The 22,967-nt window shown below is 40.7% G+C and overlaps 1 protein-coding gene across 6 annotated transcripts in view; it reads left to right on the top strand.

The window, feature by feature from the left end:
- The window catches only part of inpp5b (inositol polyphosphate-5-phosphatase B), a 192,222-nt gene extending 171,191 nt beyond the window's left edge, over positions 1 to 21,031 (top strand). For all 6 annotated transcript variants that reach the window (XM_073034325.1, XM_073034326.1, XM_073034323.1 and 3 more), the window contains 8 exons: positions 372 to 482; positions 3,084 to 3,249; positions 6,024 to 6,259; positions 12,283 to 12,399; positions 12,538 to 12,622; positions 15,040 to 15,167; positions 18,308 to 18,419; positions 20,837 to 21,031. In XM_073034325.1, coding sequence (XP_072890426.1) covers positions 372 to 482; positions 3,084 to 3,249; positions 6,024 to 6,259; positions 12,283 to 12,399; positions 12,538 to 12,622; positions 15,040 to 15,167; positions 18,308 to 18,419; positions 20,837 to 20,964 — 1,083 coding nt within the window. In that variant the 3' untranslated portion in view covers positions 20,965 to 21,031. The remainder of the gene's footprint in view (positions 1 to 371; positions 483 to 3,083; positions 3,250 to 6,023; positions 6,260 to 12,282; positions 12,400 to 12,537; positions 12,623 to 15,039; positions 15,168 to 18,307; positions 18,420 to 20,836) is intronic.
- The last annotated feature ends 1,936 nt before the right edge of the window (positions 21,032 to 22,967 follow it).

Here is a 22,967-nt window from a genome sequence, read left to right as displayed (position 1 = left end):
ACATTGACTGTACTTTTTTCTGTAGATGCTGCCTGTCCTGCTGAGTTCCTCCAGTATTTTGTGTGTGTTGCTCGGATTTACAGCGTCTACAGATTTTCTCTTTTTGAGGATTGGACTTGATTTGTTTTAGCCTAACCCACCCTCTAAAAGAGGGATTCGTGTTGAAAACATCATTTCGGATTGACTACCTATAATCATCAATTTTCTTTCTGTCCACAGATCCTTTCAGACTGAGCATTTTCAGAATCTTTTTGTGTTTCTAGATCGCCAGCATTTGTCATATTCTCCTTTAGCTTTAAGAAATAATTTTTCGGCATTTGAAGCGTGACTTTGTACTGATCAGTTCTTAAGTACAGTCCATATTTTTACAGATAAAAGTGGTCCATCAAGACTTGTACAGGAAGACCTATGAAGATATTGTTCGTACTTTAGATAGAATGGAGAATGATTCCATTCCTTCAGTGTCACTTTCAAAGACAGAGGTAAGATATTCTGTGGCTATTTCAGTCTGTAACTTTCTCTGTGGCCAATTTTGAGTGATTTTCAGCGCAATTCAATTTGTGTGGTATGTTGCCACACCAACATAATTAATGGTTTTCCAATAAAGTAAAATTTCTGATCTCATGGAGAAATTAGCAGACATAGAATACTTATTAACCATTAATTATTTCAAAAAGGTATGCTGTTATCTTGCTGTAACACAATAAAGTCAATTTAAAGGTAAAGTTGGTGGTCAACTACTTAGATTCAATGTTGTGTAAGAGTTTTAAAATATACTTTTCAATGATATATTGCAGCAAAAATTGGCCAACATTTATAACCACAAGACTATAAGATATAGGAGCAGAAGTAGGCCATTCGGCCCGTTGAGTCTGCTTTGCCATTTCATGAGCTGATCCAATTCTTCCAGTCATCCCCACTCCCTTGCCTTCACCCCAAACCCTTTGATGTCCTGGCTAATCAAAAACCTATCTATCTCTGCCTTAAATACACCCAATGACTTGGCCTCCACAGCCGCTCATCACAGATTTACTACCCTCTGACTAAGGTAATTTCTCCGCATCTCAGTTCTAAATGGACGTCCTTCAATCCTGAAGTTTTGCACTCTTGTCCTAGAATCCCCTACTTTGGGAAATAACTTTGCCATATCTATTCTGTTCAGGCCTTTTAATATTAGGAATGTTTCTATGAGATGCCCTCTCATTCTCCTGAACTCCAGGGAATACAGCCCAAGAGCTGCCAGACATTCCTTATATGACAACCCACTAGGGAAAGGAAAATGAAGAAACGTGGTGCGTACATGTGACAATTTATGCTCATTTAATGAAGTGTATCACCAGAGGTCAGAATATCCATATTGAATGCCTTCTCAGTTTATATTTTGAACATTATTTTGAGATACAAAAGCTTTAAATCCCTCTGACTAAGTCACTCACCCACCAAACTCAGTCCATTCAGTTCTGACCTTATTCCCTAACTGCGCGATCTCCTAACTGTAAGGACCAATGCAACGGTCTCCACTTCTCTATCCTTATAGGCTGCAATTTGTTTTTTTTTTGTTAGCCGCTTGTTTCACTCTATATGTCAGTGATCTAGATGACAGAATTGATGACTTGTGACCAAGTTTGCAGATGATAGGTGGAGAGCAGGTACTGTTGAGGTTGAGCAAGCATTGTGTCGGTAGAAGGACTCGGACAGATTTGGAGAATGGGGAAGGGGGTGGCAGATGGAACACAGTGCACTTTGGCAGAAGGAATAAAGGTGTAGCTTATTTTCTAAATGTGATGCAAATTCATAAATCAGAGATGCAGAGGGACCTGGGAGTCCTAGTGCAGGGGTTCCTAGTTTGCTTAACTTGCAGGTTGAGTCAGTGGTATGGAAGGCAAATGCAGTATTCGTATTCATTTCAAGGGGCCCAGAATATAAGAGCAAGTACGTTATTTTAGCAATATAGCACAGAATAGGTCCTTCTGGCCCTTTGAGCCAGGCCGTCCCACTTCCCCAACAAACCCAATTAACCCTAACCTAATCATGGGACAATTTACAATGATCAATTAAACCTACCCATTAGGCCTTTAGACTGTTGGAGGAAACTAGGGCATCAGGGGAAAACTCAAGCATTTCATGGAGAGTCCTTACAGAACAACGCCAGAATTGAACTCCAAAGTCCGGATGCCCCGAGCTGCAAAAATGTTGCTCTAACCACAACACTATCACTCCACTATTACTATCACTATCCCGCTGGAGTTTCGAGAAGTTGGAGAGGGGGAATCTCATTGAAATCTATTCCATATTGAATGGACTATATGGAGTGAATGTGGAGGGGATGTTTCCTGTCGCAGGTGAATCTAGGGCCAGAGCGCACAGCCTTAGATTAAAGGAATGTCCCTTTTTAGAACAGAGATGAGAAAGAATTTCTTTAGCCAGAGGGTAGTGAATCTGTAGAATTTATTGCCACTGTCTGCATTGGAGGCCAAGTTATTGGGTATATTTAAATTGGAGGTTGATAAGTTCTTGATTAGTCAGGGTATCAGTGGTTACGGGGAGAATGTGGTTAAGAGGGATGATAAATCAGCCATGATGGAAAGATGGAGCAGACTCAGTGGGCTAAATGGCCTAATTCTGGCTCCACTGTCTTACGGGAATATAATCATATTGAATGGGCTGTGTACTCTTATGTCTATTCTTAGGCCAAACATAAATGAATTATTTGTTTTGTATTTTTGTCAAAATTACAATGCTAGGCACATCCTGTTTTCTGTCGCTGATTGATGAGGAAGGTGAATGCACCAACGTAGCATCTGTCAGTAACTTTCCTGCTCCCTCTTGTGTTATGAGTACTTCAAAATGCTTTCCTTTCACACAGTTAGATATTGTAGAAAAATAACCAAATAAAACAGATGCAAAACTTGTACTCTCCTGCCTTTTATGGTTCAGTGGCTTGAACCTGTGTTCACCCATCGACTCTGGATTGATAAAATGTTAATTTAAACCTTGTCGACGATTGTGGGCTTTTACTCCATAATGTTGCAAAGTTCCATTTTTCACTGGCATTAATTTATTAAGCTGTTCTCTCTTTTCAGTTTCATTATGAGAATGTAAAGTTCATGCAGCTCCAGGTTCAAACGCTTGTCATTGCCAACACTGGACTTGTGCCCTGTCAGTTTGAATTCATCACCAAGTTGAATGAACCTTCCTATTGCAAGACATGGTTTAGTGCTACACCAAACAAGGGGATTTTACTTGAAGGTACACTATATTTTGTTTAAAAGTATAAATGGTCTCTTTTTATCACTGAGCTCTGATACAGGTTTGAACTTGCTTATTACCCACTGCTAGAATAACTTGCTGACCCTGGATTTCTAAAATATAAAAATATCCTCTATTTCTACTCCTTCAAGAGGACCACAGCCTTGTCATAGGGTTTGGAGGCTTGCATGCCTCAATGACCCGGAGGGCAATGTGTGCTTTGGCTCTTGGTGGGGTTACCCATGTGAAACAGGTCAAAAGGTCGAGGCCAGACTAAGAGTGGTCCACTGGTCCTCCAAGTTTGTGTGTTCTACTCAGTGTTGACACTGACCGCTCAGTAAAAAATTGTTATGGAAAACAATAATGAAGACTCCGACATCAGTGTGTGACGGTACCCTGGGGCACAATAGAGAAGATGCCCAAAGGCAGGCAGAGATGGGGGACCTTCATTGCTGCCCTGAGCACCAGTGGCCTGACAGGCAGCAACTGACGGCCAATATACACCTTTTTCTCATTTGATGAAATTTCATTACTTTTTCCTGAAAGAATCATCAAAGAAGCAATCACAAAGTACGCTGCAGATGCTGTGGTCAAATCAACAGATACAAAAGCTGGATGAACTCAGCAGGTCGGGCAGCATCCGTTGAAATGAGCAGTCAACGTTTCGGGCCAAGACCCTTCGTCAGGACTGAAGGAGGAGGGGGCAGGGACCCTATAAAGAAGATGGGGGGAGGGTGAAAAACCAATCAGAGGAAAGATCAAGGGGTGGGGGAGGGGAAGCAGGAAGGGGATAGGCAGGAGAGGTGAAGAAGGAATGTAAGGTGAAAGCACTATGGGTAGTAGAAAAAGGCAGAATCATGAGAGAGGTGATAGGCAGCTAGAAGAGGAGACAGAGTGAAAGTGGGATGGTGGAAGGGAGAGGTTGGGAATCACTGGAAGTTGGAGAATTCGATGTTCATACCAAGGGGCTGGAGACTACCCAGACGGTATATGAGGTGTTGCTGCTCCAACCTGAGTTTGGCCTCATCATGGCAGTAGAGGAGGCCATGTATGGACATATCCGAATGCGAATCAAAGAAGCAATGATTTGACCTTAGCTTGGAATAATGACAGCTGGTGTTATGTCGGCTGGACTTGATACTTGTCTTCACTTTCCACATTACCGTATTTGAAGATTATGGTGAAAGTGAGACATAGGAGTCTGCAGATGCTGGAATCTGGAGCAACAAACAGTTCAATGGCTTGAGTAACATCCGTGGGAAGAAAGGAATATTGACGTTTCAGACTGAAGTCCTCTGTCAGGGAAAACATTGACAATTCCATTCCCCACCCCCACCCCCATCACAGGTACTGCTCGACCTGCTGAGTTCCTCCAAAAGACTGATGGTTAAAGTGAGGTTATTCTGTAAATATCCATGATTGACTAACATCTGCATCTAGCCAGTGGCATTACCAAGACTGAGATGTGATTGCGCCACACATTCACAGTTCCTTCTCTCCAGTTGTTCAAAAATCGAGAGAGCCTGGGTTCAGCGTGGGCAGTGCGGTAGTGCAGCGGTTAGCGTAACACCATTACAGCGCCAGTAACCCGTTATGGACATGCCTGTTCTGGCATGCAAATGCAGGTTTGGTGGACTGGGTGGATGAGATCTACAGTGAGATCCAATGATCAGGAAGTTGATACAGGTGTCCTCCCCTTACAAAGGCAGAGCATACCTATGAAACCTTTGTTAAGCCAAGATGGCGTAAAGTGAAGAAACATTAATTTATATGGGAAAAATTTTCGTAAAAGCAAAAATCCTCGTTGTAATGTGAAAACAGGTTATTAATATAGGTCTTTTGTAAAAGCGAAGTGGCGTAAAGCAAACATTTGTAAAGCGGGGGTCGCCTGTTTCTGGAGACCAAAGGCGTCACAGTCATGCACTGCAACCAAGGAAGAGCCCAGTTTGTGACGCTTGTTCGTACCACTGGACCCGGACTTCTGAGGTGGAGAGAGCGGAACGGTCCCAGTTCAACCATTTTACCACTCTCCTGTACAGGTTTCCTGTACTCGTCACAAACGATTGACAATCACCAGCCCAGGTTCAGTCCCACCGCTGTCTTTCTATGTTCTCAACATGACCACTTGGGTCTACTTCAGATCCTTCCAAAGATATATGTGTTAGTTAGTAGGTTAATTGTTCACGTGGTGTAATTAGTTAACGCGGGCTTGTTGAGCTGGGAAAGCCTGTTACCGTCCTACCAAGTGAAATCGGAACCCAAAATGGTACAAACACACAACATCGTCACAAATTGGAAATGAGCAAATTTGTTTAATGTTGACCACCTACCAGATCTGCTTCAGGAATAATATTTTGAATTAATTTCTTTTTAAATGAAATTGGTCTTTTCATACTCCATATTAAGCAAATAGCTGGTACTGTGAAATTCAGAGAGTGCTAGTAATAGAATTACAGAGAAGTCCTGCATGGTTGTTGGACTCCACTCAAAGCTCTGGACATAAATACAGATTATATTTTTATGACATGTTGATTCTTATTATCTGCTCTAGATTAGCATTCAGTTATTCATTGTTTCAACATTATGGTTTGTGTTCTCTGAAACTGAATCACAGGAAAGCGTTGCACTTGATAAAATCTGTATTTCGAGTCTTTCAAGATAAACAGGGAGGTGTGCACCAGTTCTAAAATTCTGGAGAGATTCTTTGCAACGATTATTTAGCTTATTGCTGAAGTGATTGAAGTGGCTTAGTAAAGGTTTTGTTTACTTTTTAGGGGAGAAAATAGAAATTGAGTTGGAAGTTTATGTGAATAAAACAACTGCTCTCTCTTTAAATATGGGAGAGGACCGCATCGAGGATATTTTAATCTTGCATCTACGACGAGGAAAAGATTATTTTCTGGCCATTTCGGGAAATTATCTACCAAGTTGTTTCGGATCTTCATTGAATGCACTTTGCTGCATGAAGGAGCCAATTCGTGATGTCTTACCTGAAAGAATACAAGAACTGGTGAGTAGATGAACTTAAAATCTAAAATTTCTACAACCCTAAAACAATTGATTGGGCTTGCTTTAAAGAAAGATTACCTGTAAAGTGTCTTTCCGCTCTTTTATTTTACATTCATCAGAACTTTTTGTCACTGACCCAGTAGATGGATTTCAGGCCTCACTCCAAGATATGATCACATATTCATAGAGGGCGCTTCTGTGCAGTAATGGGGGGGATTTATGGCATCAGAGGTCCCACCTTTCAAGTGAACATAGAACATGAAAGAGTACAGCACAGGAACAGGCCACATGCTCCTCAATATTGTGCCAAACCAGCTAAAAAGCAAATCAAAAACAACCAAACACTAAACCATGTCCATCTCTGTCCATCTTCCTCACACTCACGTACCTATCTAAATGTCTCTTAAAAGCCGTTAATGTACTTGTCTCTACCACCATAAGGCAATGCATTCCAGGCATTCACAACTCTCTGAGTAAAAAAAAAATTACCCCTCACATCCCCCTTGAACCTACCCTCTCTCACCTTCAATGCATGCCCTCTGGTTTTAAACATTTCTACCCTGGGGAATAGATATTCCCTGTCTACTCTATCTATGTCTCTCATGATCTTATAAACCTCTATCAGATCTCCCCTCAGCCTCTGCCACTCCAGAGAAAACAACCCAAGTTTCTCCAGCCTCTCATGATAGCACATGTCCTCTAAACCGGGCAGCATCCTGGTAAATCTCTTCTGCCCCCCCCTCTCCAAAGCCTCACCATCCTTCCTACAGAACTGTACGCAGTACTCCAGGTGCGACCTAACCAGAGTTTTGTGTGTTAAATATTGAAAAATGAGCGGGGGAAGCCTGCTGGTGTTTGGCAAAGGCTGATGCTTTCAGTACGGATAACCTGCTAGTTTATCACACTGCTAATTGCAAGTGTTTCCATTTCAAAGAAAACTCTTGCCTGCATTAGCCTTGACATTTAACGCTGTAAAGTGCTTTGATGAATTTTGGAGAGAACCGATATAGAATTACAACCGGATTTGTTGACAGTTCCTTTCCCCCACAGATGCTGCTCAACCTGCTAAGTTCCTCCAGCAGACTGTTTGTTGTTGCAGATTTCAGAGTCTGCAGTCTGATGTGTCTCCAGCAAAAAAAAATCATGATTGAAAAACAAACTACTGGAGGAAGTCAGCAGATCAGGTGGCATCTGTAGAGGCAAAGGGATGGTAAACGTTTCAGGCCGAGTCCTTTATCAGTTCTGAGAGTTGAGAGGGGAGATGGCCAGAATAAGGAGTTAGCGTGGGTGGGGGTGAGGCAGGACTGGTAGACAATGGGTAAAGCTAAGTAAGGAGTATATCTGAATATATTGTCCCATCACATAACCTGGAACGACGTACAGTATAATGGGACCACAAAGGCACCTCTAGACCTTACTGGGAAATTATTTGGCACAAGTGGTATGTGTTAAAGGGTTGCTGCTGATGGCATAAGACGCTGGTTTGCTTGTGGGTCCACCAGAGCAAAATTCACCTGAGGCTCGAGTTAGAACCTACAGAATGCCGATCAAACGAACAACACAATGTTTCTGGCTTTTGTGTAAGGCAAGGAAGGTAACTTCACTGTAAAATATTCTCTATGGAGAAGTGATTGAAGACACTTCAGTTCTAAATATGAAAGGCTGACGTTATACACTCAATGGCCACTTTATTAGGTACACCTGCCAATTGTGTGGCAGCAACTTAATGCATGAAAGCATGGAGACATGGCAAAGAGGTTCAGTTATCGTTGAGAACTAACATCAGGATGGGGAAGAAGTCGTCATCCCACAACCAAAAGAGGCTGGAAATCCAAGCAATACCTACAACATGCTGGAGGACCTCAGCAGGTCAGGCAGCGTCTATGGAAAAAAGTAAACCATCAAGACACTTACTCTTTTCCATAGATGCTGCCTGACCTGCTGAGCTCCTCCAGCAATTTTGTGCGTGTTGCAAGAAGAAGTCATCTGCTGGGTTGTGCAGATGAGACCTAAAAAGATAGATGGTGTCAATTTGCATATACACACTGGATTTCAGAAAAATGAGAAGTGATCGAATTAAGGACTACTCTGTTTTTGAATGGAAATATCAGTGCCAATGCACAATGCTGACAGCATTTCTGTGAAGGAGCCTGTCTTCTGAAAATGTGCCAGAGATCAGATTTGGCCAGGCCATGGAACTGTTCTAAAGGCATTGGTTATCTATTTTCAAGGAACAATATTAAAGGATATAGAATTTGAGTTGAGAGTGTATGGCTCCACTTGAAGAACACAGGCATAATTAGTTCGGGCAGCCATTTTCCTGTTGCAGGTAATTCCATGTCCAAAGGGAAACACAGATCAGAGAAGTTGCTTGAGTTTTATGGGAATGGTACTTCAAAGTCCACAAGAACAGCTGTTACATCATGGCTAATGACAAAATCCAGATCATTGTTACATTTCCTACTGCAGTTCAACTTCATATTGTATTTATGTATTCTTCTTTTATCCTTCCGGTTATAGTTGCTTTCTCCTTAATTTCCTCGCTCTGATAATTTCCCTGTATTCTCCCACCTCCAGATCAAGATTATGTAGAATTTGTAACTTGGCTCCATTAATGATGAGCAGCGAACAGTGTGCTGGGTCATCTCAGTGGGTCATTTCTCCAGGGATGCAGTGTTGGGGAGGGTGGCAGGTGGCAGTGTTTTGTGTCTTCGTTCCTCTTCTGTCCTCCAGTTTGAATGGAGGTGTGCACTGTTGATACGTGCACTCAGTGGCCACTTTATCGTGGTCTTAGTCTGCTGTGGCCCGTCCACTTCAAGGTTCGACATGTTGTCCTTCAGAGATGCTCTTCTTCAACCTCTGTTGTAACGTGTGGTTGCTTGACCTACTGTCACCTTCCTGTCAGCTTGAACCAGTCTGGCCATTCACCTCTGACCTCTTTCATCAGCAAGGTATTTTTGTCCACAGAACTGCTGCACACAGGATGTTTTTAGTTTTTCTCACAATTCTCTGTAAATCCTAGAGATAGTTGTGCACGAAAATCCCAGGAGATCAGCAGTGTCTGAGATACTCAAACCACCCTCTCTGGCACCAACAATCATTCAACAATCACATTTCTTCCCCATTCTGATGTTTGGTCTAAACAGCAACTGAACCTCTTGACCATGTCTGCATGCTTTTCAGTATCAGAATCAGGACCAGTATCTCTGGCACATCTCATGAAACTTACTATTTTGTGGCAACAGTATTTTACAATGCATAATAATAAAGATAATAAATTACAATAAGAAATGTATATTAAAAATCAAATTATTATAAATAGTGCAAAAAAGGAACAAAATATTCAGATAATATACATGGGTTCATTCAGAAATCTGATGGTAAAGGGGAAGAATTTGTTCCTAAAACATTGAGTGTGTGTCTTCGGGCTCTTGTACCTCCTCCCTGATGGTAGCAATGAGAAGAGGGCATGTCATGGGTGATGAGGGTCCTGAATGATGGATGCTGCCTTTTTGAGACGTTGCTTTTTCAACAAGTCCTTGATGTTGGGGAGTCTAGTGCCCGTGCTGGATCTGGTTGGCTTCACAACTATCTGCAGCAATTTGTGACTGCGATCGCCCCTCCATCCCAAATGGTAATGCAGCCCATTAGAATGCTCTCCATGGTACGTTGTAGAAGTTTGTGAGCATCTTTGGTGTCTCTTCAAACTCCTAATAAAATATAGCCACTGTTATGCTTTCTTTGTAATTCCATCAAATGTTAGGCCCTGGATAGGTCATCAGAGATGTTGACACCGAAGAGCGTGAAACTGCTCACCCTTTCCACTGCTGATCCCTCAATGAGGACTGGTGTGTGCTCCCTCAACTTCCCCTTCCTGAAGCCCACAATCAGTTTCTTGGTCCTACTGATGCTGAGTGCAAAGTTGTTGATGCGACACCACACAAACAACTGATCTATTTCACTCCTGTACGCCTCCTTGACACCATCTGCAATTTGTGTCAGCGGCAAATTTATAGATGGCAATTGAGCTGTACATTCCTGGGTGTAGAGAGAGTAGAGTACTGGGCTAAGCACGTATCCTTGAAGTGTATGAGTGTCGATCATCAGCAAGGAAGAGATGTTATTTTGATCTGTACTGACTGGGTCTCCTGATGAGGATGTCAAAAATTTAATTGCAGAGGGGAGACAGTGGCCCAGGTGTTGGAGCTTGTTGATTAATACTGAGGGAGGGTATGATGCAATGAATGCTGAGCTGTAATCAACAAACTGTAGCCAAATGTATTGTCCAAGGAACTGATAGTGGATTTCAGAAGAGGGAAATCAGAGGCCCATGAGCCAGTAGTCATCAGAGGATCAGAGGTGAAGAGGGTCAGTAACTTTAAATTCCGGGGTGTCACTAACTCAGAGGACCTGTCCTGGACCCATCATATAAATATAATTGCAAAGAAAGCACAACAGCGCCTCTACTTCCTCAGGAGTCTGCGGAGATTTGACATATAAAGAAACTTGGCAAACTTCTTTTAAATGTGGGGTGGAAAGTGTGCTGACTGGCTGCATTGTATCCCGGGTAGGGGAACGCCAATGTCTTTGAGCAGAAAATCCTACAAAAGTTAGTGGGTAAAGCCCTCCCAACTACTGAGCACATCTGAAGGAAATTTTACCGTAGAAAAGTAGTATCCATCATCAAAGTTACTCACCACCCAGGCCACGATCTTTGCTTGCTTTTGCCATGAGGTAGAAGGTACAAGAGCTTCAGGACTCGCACCACCAGCTTCAAGATCAGTTGCTACCCCTCAACCATCAATCTTCTGAACAAAAGGGGATAACTACACTTGTTCCACTTCTGGTGTTACCAAAACCAATGGTCTCACTTTAAGGACTCTTGATCTTGTGATTTCATGCTCTTGTTTTTTATTGCTGTTTATTTATATTTGCACTTGCACAGTTTGTTGTCCATTGATCCTGTTTACAGTGACTATTCTATAGGTTTGCTAAGTATGCCCGCAGGAAAAGAACCTCAGGGTAGTATGTATTCTGATAATAAACTTTGCTTTGAACTTTGATCCGGGGATGAATGGAGAAGCCGGTAGGATTGCATCTGATGTAGACCTATAGTGGTGATAGGCAATTGCAGTGGGTCCAGGTCCTTGCAGTTTTATAAATTGAGTTGCTGCCACATGATTGGCTGATTAGATATTTGCATTAAAAAGTAGGTGTACAGGTATAGCTAATAAAGTGGCCATTGAGTGTATATAGATGAGACATATAGGATGTACACATGTCAAATTTTGATATGTTAATGATTAACTCACAACAAAACATAGTAAGTAATTCCTGGGATTTTTTTAAAAAAAAACTGCTGGGCAGTAAAGTTAACCATTGTGCTATAAAAGAAGTCAATATATTTACACATACATCAAGAAATGCGAGTTGAAGAAGATGTAAATAGACGAAATTTTTTTTTGCACTTTGTGTTTATATATTTAGTTTTTACCCACATAGGTTCTGTAAGACTGAATTTTATTCCTTATCTCAGGTTTTTTGAGTAGTGATCTTTGAATTCTATAAGGGTAAATTTACACAATCAGAACAGCTGTGATGTAGGGGTCACCTTTACTTGTACAAAAATTCCAGGCTGCTGGTTCACAGTGGGAAGCCAATTAAGAAATTCACTTGGAAACTGGCAAGACAGTCTCTTCAACTAATACTTGTACAATGATACTTTATCAAAGAATGTAACATTATTTCTACCTAATTAAAACAACAACCCTTTTACTTCTGCCAACAATGCCATCAGAATCCCCATGCCTGTAGACTGCACACTGTGAGGAAATTGCCTTTGAAAGAAAAAGTCCCCTTTGTAATCATCTCCACTTGTTGGATTTTACGGAGGGAAAGAAGAAAATATTCCAATACAGACAGTATGCTAGGGTTGCAAGTCCACTGAATATGGGTAGACTGTAGTTATTTTTTTTTAAGTATAAAAGATGCACTTTATTTATAATGCAAATTGTTTACCCATAGGAAAGAAGTGCAATGGAAAACAAATATATCAACTGCTTTCCAAATGAAGTGGAACTTGATATGCCAAAAGAAATTTGGACAATGGTCGACCACCTGCATCGCAATGCTTCACTCCAGGTTTTATTGTGAAAACAAGTTCACTGTAGTAACAATTAATTCCAAAATGAGTCTTGATTTATGTCCTTCATTTTTCATATAGTCTTCCCACGTATGTGTGCTGTGCCTTTGACTCATTAATGCTGTTATTATTTGTAGGGAGATTTGTTCCAGCAACCAGGACTGAAGTCAGAATTTGAGGAGATAAGAGACTGTTTAGATACTGGAATACCAGAGTTTCTCCGTATCCTTTTCTAATTTGTAATTACGTTTTCTTAGTGATTTGTAGATATTGTATTTTGAGTACTGAACAAGAGCGAATAATTGATGCATGAAGAAAGCAGGATGTAAAAGACGTTCAGCAGAAAAGAGCAATTATGGGAGTTATTCTCTTTCATTAAACATATTAACAAGATCCTAACTGCACTCTTTGGGACCCCAAGGAAGAAAATAATTGTGAGATGTTTTAAAACAGTAGGGGCTTTATCAGTCTGCGATTTTATATAGCAGTACGCATACCATAGGTGGTTTCTAATGTCATTTGGATTGTTTGATCCTGGACTCCCTTTTGTTCATTGAAAAGATTGCAGTTCTTTTGTTTCCAAGTCCTCGGTACCTGCCTTCATCTGAACCAGAATCAGGTTTAATATGTCGTGAAAATTGTTGTTATGTGGCAGCAGTCCACTGCGATACATAATAATAAAACAAATATTATTGTAAACTGCAGTAAGAAATCTATGTATTAAAAAGTTAAATAAGAGAGGGAAAAAAGTAGTGAGGTAGTGTTCATGGATTTAATGTCCATTCAGAAATCAGATGACAGAGGAGAAGAAGCTGTCATTGAGTGTGTGCCTTCAGGCTTCTGTACCTCCATCCTGATGGTAGCAATGAGAAAAGGGCTTGTCCTGGGTGATAAGGGGTGGGGCTTCTTGATGGATGCTGCTCGTTTGAGGCATCGCTCCTTGAGGATGTCCAGGATGCTGTGGAGGCTAGTGCCCGTGAGCTGACTGTGTTTACAATTCTGTGCGGCTTGTTTCGATCCCTCAAACCAGAAGGCAACACAGCCACCGGCTGCCAGTATGGAGCTGGTGATCCATGGTACATCTGTAGAAATTTGTAAGTGTCTTTGGTGACGTACCAAATCTCCTCAAACTCCTTATGCGATACTGTGGTGTCTTCTTTGTAACTGCATTGATATATTGGGCCCAGGATAGATCCTCAGAGATATTGATGTCTAGGAATTTGAAATTGCTTATTTGCACAAGGTCAGGAATAGTTTTGTATTAGTGTATGCATGTGCATAAAGTTTTCTTCTGCCGATGTATTAACATTGCCTACATTTCAGAAGTAAATAATAGCTTGTAAAGGACACTTGTTTGAGGATGCAATAGAGGCAAACTCTAGTTAGAATTACCCCCCCAGTATCCATTTAGTATCTTGTCAAAGTAAATTTGTTATCAAAGTATTTATTTGGCATCAAATACTACTTACTGTACCTTGAGATTCATATTTCTTGCAGGCACTTAACAGGAAATTAAAGGACTACAATAGAATTTATGAAAAACTATGCATAACCAAAGACTAACAAATAATCAACATGCAAAAGAAGACAAATTGCATAAATAAAAAAAAATAATACTGAGAACGTGTCCTTGAAAGTGAGTCTGTACATTGTGGCATCAGTTCAGTGTGAGGAAAGTAAAGTTAACGCACTGGTGCAGGAGCCTAATGATTGTGGGTCATGTACTTGACAAATACTGTCCGCAAAGTGCGTTTCACCTCAGGCTAACCCCTTTGATTTTGATTAGCTTTTTCTGGGGGAAAAACACCAGTGCAATTAAGCATAAAAGCTGTTGTTTATTCACTTGTAGGATATAGACATCACTGACAGCGCTGGCCTCTTTTTTACATAGTTATCACTATGTCACTAAAGAAGGCGATTCAACCTCAGGTTCGTGCTGGCTCCCATCCCCAATCTCTTCATTTCCCTGTGGGACTGCAGCTTACTTTGTTTCCATTCCCTTTTCATTCTTTTCACCACTTATGTCCATTGAGCAGCAAATGCAAAGTAATCTACTAGTGTGTCTACAGGATGTGGCGGGATATCAGAACGCTCAGCCGAAACTCTACAAAAGAGCACACCCAGGTCAACATTGAATTCCAGTCTCTGCAGCTTTGTAACAGTGGTACTAAAATCTCTGCCACACCAGGACAAACTTGGCGTGTGTTTATGCCAGAACATAACTGCTGTTCAGCACTGAGCGCAGGCGACCAGCTCACCATCGTTGCTTCCATTCCCAGGGGAGCCGCCCACATTGGCCACTGTGGAATGAAGTTCTTTATTATTCGCGCATGGTAACTGGAGCATCCAGAGAAAACTGTGTTGCAGAGAGAACGTGCAAATTCCCTATGGGTATCATTGGACCTTAGGATTGAACCCAGGTTGGTAGGTCTATGACAGCAGCTCCACCAGCTGTGCCAGTCTGCAGTCCTCTCCTTTGCTCTGTTTGTTAGTGAGTACATGATAGACCCAGAATCATCCCAGGGTGAACCCTTATTGCATTCATTCTATCCTCTGTAAGATTTTTAAAGGGACACATTTACTTCCCAAATGTAAGCTATGTGAAGCTCCCCATCTTTTTCCTTAACGCACATTTGCAGCTGGCAGTAACCATTCCATATGCGAAGCATTGTTGCTCTTTCTAGATGCTCTTCCTGAGCCCATCATCAATTACAACCTGTATGACAGGTGTTTGGAAAGTTCCAGCAGCCGCATTCAGTCTGAGCAGGTAAAGAGCGTAACTGGTAGCCGAAATTGGGCTATATGCATTCCCATTTTCTGTGTATAAGCTTAATTGTAGGCAGATCTAAGCAGAGGATTTTGGGAAATACTCCGCAAATTTGGAACTTTTGGTGCTTAAGAAAGGTCTTTGACCTGTAGTGTTAATTCTGTTTCTCTGACAATAAGTGCTGCCTAACCCTGTTGCTAATTCTAATCTTCCCGACATCTACAATTATCCACTTGTTATTTGCATGTGTCTCCTTGCTTCCGTCCTTGATGGACACTGTTGGGGATGAACAAGAATTTTCCTTAAGTATTTATATTGGAAGTACTGAAGCCATAAATACAGAGCTTCACAGTTGGAAAGGGGTCTGGAGAGAAAAGGTGTGAATCTGAATAAATAATACAACCGAAGACTGGGGGAAAAGTTTGATTATGGTATCAAAAAGCAGGATTTCAGTTAAAAGGTAGATGGCCAAGGGATTATTCTATTCATCTGAAGCCCATTTTTATCAGTACACCTATCTTCCTGTAGCATTGTGAGGAAGTTGCTGAGAAGCGTCTGGTTAAATGAATGGGCAAGGACATGGCAGGTGGATTACAAGAGTGAGAGATCATTCACTTTGGGTATAAACAAGTAGAAAAGCAGAGTAAGTTTTAAGTGGTGAGAAACTGAAGAGTGTTGGTATTAAGAAAGATCTAGGCATTGTTACACACCATCATTGAAAGTTAACTTGCAAGTTCATTACATAATTAAGTCAAACTTATGCTGTCTTGAACTGAAAGAGAGTTTTGAGTACAACAGTGGAGTTGCCCTATTCAAAATACTTATTATCTGGGGCCTGGTGAGACTGAATCTTGAATATTGCGTAATGACATCATCACCCTTCCTTTTGGATGATGTACATTTGATCGAGAGAGTGGTGTGAAGGTGTGTCTAATTGATTCTGGAGTGATATGTTTGTCGTGTGAGTAGAGATTAAGTAGACGGGGCCAGTACTGAAAAGCCTAGCGGATCAGGCAGTATCTGGAGAGGAATAAACAATTGACATTTTGAGCCAAGACCATCCAGACCAGGACCTTCATCAGGACTGGTCTTGGCCCGAAACGTCAACTGTTTATTCCTCTCTGGAGATGTCCTCCTATTTCTTAGCACCAGTGGGATGTGTTTAGACCTCGGTTGGTTTAGAGCCTAAACTAAGTTCATAAGACAGGAGCAGGATTAGGCCATTCAGCCCACTGAGTCTGTTCCACCATTCCATCGTTGCTGATCTATTGACCTGCTCAACCCAGTTTTCATGCCTCTTCCCTAAAACCTTTGGCAAATCAAGAACCCTCTGCTTTAAGTGTATCCAATGAATTGTCCTCCATAACTATCCGTGGCAATGACTTTCACAGATGCACCACCTACTAGCTGAAGAAATTCCTCCTCATCTAAATGGGTGTCTGTGCCCTCTGGTCCTAGACTCCCCCCAATATGGAAAACATCTTCTCCACATCCACTCTATCTAGGCCTTTCTATATTCGATGAGTTGCAATGAGATCCACCGGGGAATTCTTCTGAACTCCAGTGAGTACAGGCCCAGAGCCATTAAACGCTCCTCATACATTAGCCGCAAGCTGGTGGCGTACTGGCATCAACGCTGGACTTTGGAATGAAGGCTCCCAGTTCGAATCCAGCTGGCTCCCTTGCATGCATTCCATCCGTGCTGGGTGAGCATCGAACTAGCAACTCAGCCTCGTAAAAAAATAAGAAAGCCTGCTAAAATACTGCTGTCATGACGGTGTCCCAATGATTCCACTCAGAATTAAGCGCTTGCTTCTTCTTCATACATTAGCCCTTTCATTCCCGGATTCATTCTTGTGAACCTCTTCTGGACCCTCTCCGATGTCAGATAAGGGCCCCAATATTCCAAGTGTAGTCTGATCAATCCCTTATAAAGCCTTAGCATTATATTCTTGCTCTTGTATTCCTGTTCGCTCGAAATGAATGCAAACATTGCATTTGCCTTCCTTACTACTGGCTCATCCTGCAAAATAACCTGCAGGGAATCCTGCACAAGGACTCCTAAGTCTCTTTGCAACACTGATTTTTGAAATTTCACCCTCTTTAGAAAATAGCCTACATCTTTATTCCCTCTTCCAAAGAATGCTACTTTAGATATATAAATCCCAATAGACATGGGAGAATCAGTGATAAAGAAGAGTTACAGTGCCTGTAAAAAGTATTCTCTCCCCCTTGGAAGTTTTCAAGTTTTATTGTTTTACAACATTGAATCACATTGGATTTAATTTGGTATTTTTGACACTGATCAACAGAAAAAGACTCTAGCACATCAAAGTGAAAACAGATTTCCACAAAGTGTTCTAAATTAAGTACAAATACAAACTTCAGTTGAAGCACCTTGACTGTACACAGGTCTCCAAAATCAGATCTCCTGTTAACAAAAACCAGTTGGCAGATGATTTGGTGTGTGATATTAAAGGGGAGTGAATACTTATGCAATAAATTACTTTGTTTTATATTTGTAATTAATTTAGATCACTTTGTAGAGATTTATTTTCACTTTGAGACTTAACAGTCTTTTTCTGTTGATCAGTGTCAAAAAAGCCAAATTCAATGTCATAATGAATGGTGAAGTAGGTAAGGAATGTTGGTGAAGGTAATCAGCTGAGAACTGATAGAACGGCGGACAGAAAGGTGAAGCTGAATAATCACCACTAACAGTACTCACTTCCAATGCTATGATACCGTTTTGCTCCACCTAGTCCTAATCCCATCTCCGTCTCTTGTTTGCTCCAGTGCATTCTTCATTGGATCTAATCCTTTCACTTATCTTTGCTCATGCAGCCTTCAATTGCTTTGCTCCCCTAATTCTTCCAGTTCTCTAGTTCCTCTCTTATTTTAATTGCCTGCCAAAAATCCACCGCTTTGAACAAATTTTTATTCAACTGCCGTTCAAAACATTTGATACCCACATCATTTCTCTACTGGGAAGTTCTTTAGGGTGCTTTTCTATGTTAGATATGTTGTATAAATGTGGTTTTATTGATGAATTCTTTAATTAGTATACTGGAGAAGAAGTATATTTTTGTTAATCCATCCTAGTATATCGTACATTTGTGCTGTTCTTTCTCTTTAATTAGGTTATCTCTATGCTATCTCAATGCCATCGGAAAGTATTCAACTATTTAATAGCTTTCCTTCGAGAACTTCTGAAGAATGCAAATTCCAACAACCTTGATGTTTCTACACTTGGTAAGCTATACTTGGGCAATTATAGGTAACTGTGTTGGGAAAAAATAAAATGAAAGTCTAACTTGAGAATTATATATTGAGAGTTAGATGATATGTTGGCCTAGAGCTTCATATTCTTGGTAAGATCACTGTAGCAGAACCGTAAGGTTTGAGAAGCCCCTGTTAATTTGCCTTTAGGTCTCATTTACATGAGGGAGTGCAGAGTGTCAAGGGAGTTATGATTTAAAAGTGGAACTTCTGCAAGTACGAAATGAAACTTGGCTAACTGAGGAAGTGAGCCAGTTAGATGTTGGGCATTTGACAAGCTGGGAGGGTCAAACAATCAGATGATTGGGCCAGGAGTGGGGAGAGAAGCTCCATGCTGACAGCATTGAAGATGAGGATTGGATGTGGGTCACCAGAGCTGTGAGTTAATAGTTATTATAGCTATGTACTGTGGCATTCTTTTTAATCAGCTGTAGCTTTTGCTTGAATTTAAGAACCAGAGCTTCAGTATGTTCAGGTTACTTTAAATCTTGTTAGTCAGTGAATCAAGTTTATAGTTTTTTTCTGATGCAATGTTGTTTCATAGAGTCATGAAACACTATAGCACAGAAACAGGCCCTTTGGCCCATCTAGACTGTACTATCCCACTGACCTGCACCTGGACCATACCCCTCCCATCCATGTACCTATCCAAATTTATATAACACATCTACCACATTCACCACCCTCTGAGTGAAGAAGGTTAGATATGACTTGCCATGCACAAAGCCATGTTGACCATCCCTAATCAGTGGCTGTCTATCCAAACATTTATATATTTGGTCCCTTAGAATATCTTCCTATAACTTTCCCACTGTTGATGTCAGGCTCACCTGCCTATAATGGTCCTGGCTTATTCTTGGAGCAATTCTTAAACAATGGGACAGCATTAGCTTAAACCTCACCTGTCGCTAAGGATGATTTAAATATCTGTGCTAGGGCCCCTGCAATTTCTACGCTTGCCCCCAACAGGGTCTGAGTGGACACCTTGTGCCCTGGGGATTTATCCATTCTACCTTGCCTCAAGATAGGAAACACCTCCTCCTCTGTAATCTGTATAGGGTCCATGGCCTCGCTGCTGCTTTGCCGCACTTTTATGGACTTTGTGTTCATCTCCTATGCGCCTCTTTTTTTTTCTTAACCAGGGCCTCAATATCTCCCGAAATCCAAGGTTTTATTAATCTGTTATCCTTTCTTTTTATTGTGACAGGAACACATAAACTCTGCACTTTTTTACACAAATTTTCACACAAATTTCACTTTTGAAGGCCTCCAGTATTCCACTAGATGAACTCTCCAGTCTGTCCTGACTGAGCGCTGCAGTGATATTTCCCCTAACTAGTAATCCCATCCCTCCCTCTCTATCACGTCTAAAACGACAGAACCCTGGAACATTGAGCTGCCAGTCCTGCCTCTCCGAGAACCAAGTCTCACTTATGGCTACCGTGTCATAATTCCATATGCTGGTCCATGCCTTTAGTTGCTCCGCCTTTCCTACAATACTCCTTGCGTTGAAGTATACACAGCACAGTCCCACCATGCTCGTGCTCAGCCTTCTGAGTCCTTATCTTGTATGTAGGCTTAACGACACAGCCACTTCACTATCTGTTCTGGGGTTCTAGTTCCCGTCCCCCTGCAGCTCTAGTTTAATCCCCCCACCCCACCTCCAGTAAAGGTAGCAAACCTTCCTGCTAGGATATTAGTCCCGCTCCTGTTCAGGTGCAAACAGTCCCTTCTGTACATGTCCCAGCTTCCCTGGAAGAGAGTCCAATGATCCAAAACTCTATGCTCCCCCCCACCCTTCCTGCACCAGCTCCTTAGCCAAGTGTTAAACTGTATAATCTTCTTAATTCTGGCCTCATTAACATGTGGCACAGGTAGCAATCCTGAGATTACAACCCTGAGGTTCTATCATTTAATTTAGCACCTAACTTCCTGAACTCACGATGCCGAACCTCGTCACCCAACCTACCCATGTCATTAGTACCAATGTGGACCAGGACCTCTGGCTTCTCCCTGGTAGGTCATTTCTTCCCCAACAGTATCCAAGGTGGTATACTTATTATCATACATTATCATGCATTATATCACACATTATCATGAATAGCTATCATATTTATTTTATTGTACAAAGACCAAAATGTACTCAAAATAGTTTCATATAAGAATAAGCAGTCTGACTATAGCAGGTGTAAGTTATTCCAGCAATCCGTATTGTTGAGAGATTGCAGAAATAAAACATTTTTACTAAGTGGTATAATGCACCTGATTAAAAGAATTGTCATATAGATTTACAGTATTAAAGAATGCAAATTAAAGCATCAACTTGGTACTAGTAGTCAGAATTACAGCCAACAATTTAAAGTTTATAAATCACTCTCTTCTCTCTACAGCGAGCATCTTCGGATCTCTATTGCTGAGACCACCTCCCAATGCAGTAAATAAGTATGAGTCAATTGCTTCTAAGAAGGCAGCACAGCTGTTCATTACACATTTTCTTATACAGAAGGATGGTTGCTGAAGTAACTTAACCTGACCAACATAGTTTATTTTGTAAAGTTCAATAAAATTATACAATTTGCAGACAAGACTATTTTTTTATTAAATTCAAGACAGATGTAGAGCGATGCAAATATTTTGATATTTGGAAGCATGAGTTCTGATGTTTGTACTGTAACTTTCTATTAGTGTTTGAGCTGGAGAGATTCTCCCTCTATTTTGTCAAAGTTCAATGGAACTGTGTTAATGTCTCATTTTTGTTATGCATCAAGTGCAGAGCACTAATGGTTTTGTATGTTAATAGTTATTTACTGTTTACAAGTAAATCCCCACAGATTACTCCATGCTCACTTTCTCTGGGCAAACTGTTTTAACGATTTTCCATTACAGTTGGTGACAAAATTGCCCTTTAAACTGTATTTTCCACACTAGCTCTGAGCTTGTTGATCTCTTATGATAGAGACAGGTAACCTCCTGCATCAGAAATTTTCTACAATTCTATGAAATGGGAAGACTATAAAGGACAACTCCTTGATGGCGATTTCTGGGTATCACCCCTGTTAGAAAAAGGTGAAAGCAATGACTGATTGAAGGTTGTCAAAATTTTGCTTGCAATTAATCTAACCCAAACACTAGAAAGAATTGGGAGGAAGTGGTAATCATGTCATTACGACTGAAAAGTTACAACTGCAGATTAAGCTGCGGGAATGTGGAGATTGAACTACAGTCATGCGAAGTTTGCTTAGCCATTAATATAGTTGTTGTCTTTTGAAGCTGATACAATGATGAGACTATACCTAGTAAAACAGTAGAGCTTTTTTATTTCAATACAAACCAAGACTGATTCGTGCACAGAAATTTTCCGTAATCAAAGTTTAGGACCAACACATAAAAATGCAAGAATTTTGAATTGATGAATGTGATTACCAGCTCTCATTTGAAATTTTTTTTCCCTTCAGCTATTTTGAAACAGATTTGGGAATCACATGAAGCATTTACTTATCATAGTTCGGTCTGATAATATATTTCCCAAGAAATGTAAATATAGTGTTTTTACCAACATAGGATTTCGGCATGAGTTTTTAAATCATTGCTCTATAGACCCTTCATTCTAGATAGACAAGTAATGAGCATCATTAAATTATTGTAAATTATTTAAACTGAGCAACATTGCTGTTTTCGGGTAAAATATTTAATCCAACATGAAATCTTATTGGGAGAATGTAGTAGGTATTTTAGTTTGGCAAACAATTGTAACTGGAATGAGTTGCAGTGAATTTTCAGAATCAGGTTTAACATCGTTGTCATATTTCATAAAATTTGTTGTTTTCTAGCAGCAGTACATTGCAATACATAATAAATACATTGCAAACTATAAATTGCAATAAGTGTATATATGAAAAAAAAACTTAAATGTAGTGCAGAAAGAGGGGGAAAAATATTGTCTTCTTGGGTTGGTTGTAAATTCAGAAATCTGCTGGTGGAGGGGAAGAAAGTGTTCCTGAAATGCTGTGTGTATATTCAGGCTTCTGTAACATTTTAATTTTTTCATTGAAATCATACTTGGATCACCTGCATTTCAATCTCAGGTCTACCATAATGCAGCTTGTGCCATATTGTACCTATCTTGTACCATATTGTAAATTATTTCTGGCATTGCAGTTACACAAACTGCTTCAGTTCATTTAATCCATGTAGCAGAGGCATACTTTGTGGTTGCTCTTTTCATTTTGCTGATGCATTCCATTTGCTTTACACAATATTAAACATCTCAAATTGTTCTAAAGCTTCACTTAAATGATTATCTGGTAATGAGTGGTCTTTAGTGTTAGATAAAACTTAAGCTGATTTATTATCCCTCTAAACACCATTTTTCCGCCTTCTCCCCGTAACCTTTGACACCCTTACTAATAAAGAACCTGTCAACCTCCGCTTTAAATATACCCAATGACTAGGCCTCCACAGTTGTTTGTGGCAATGAATTCCACAGGTTGACCACCCTCTGGCTAAAGAAATACCTCCTTA

Source organism: Hemitrygon akajei, chromosome 32, assembly GCF_048418815.1.
Source record: "Hemitrygon akajei chromosome 32, sHemAka1.3, whole genome shotgun sequence".
Lineage (NCBI taxonomy): Eukaryota > Metazoa > Chordata > Chondrichthyes > Myliobatiformes > Dasyatidae > Hemitrygon > Hemitrygon akajei.
The sequence above is the reverse complement of the archived record's forward strand: the minus strand, read 5'-3'. Positions and strand labels throughout refer to the sequence as shown.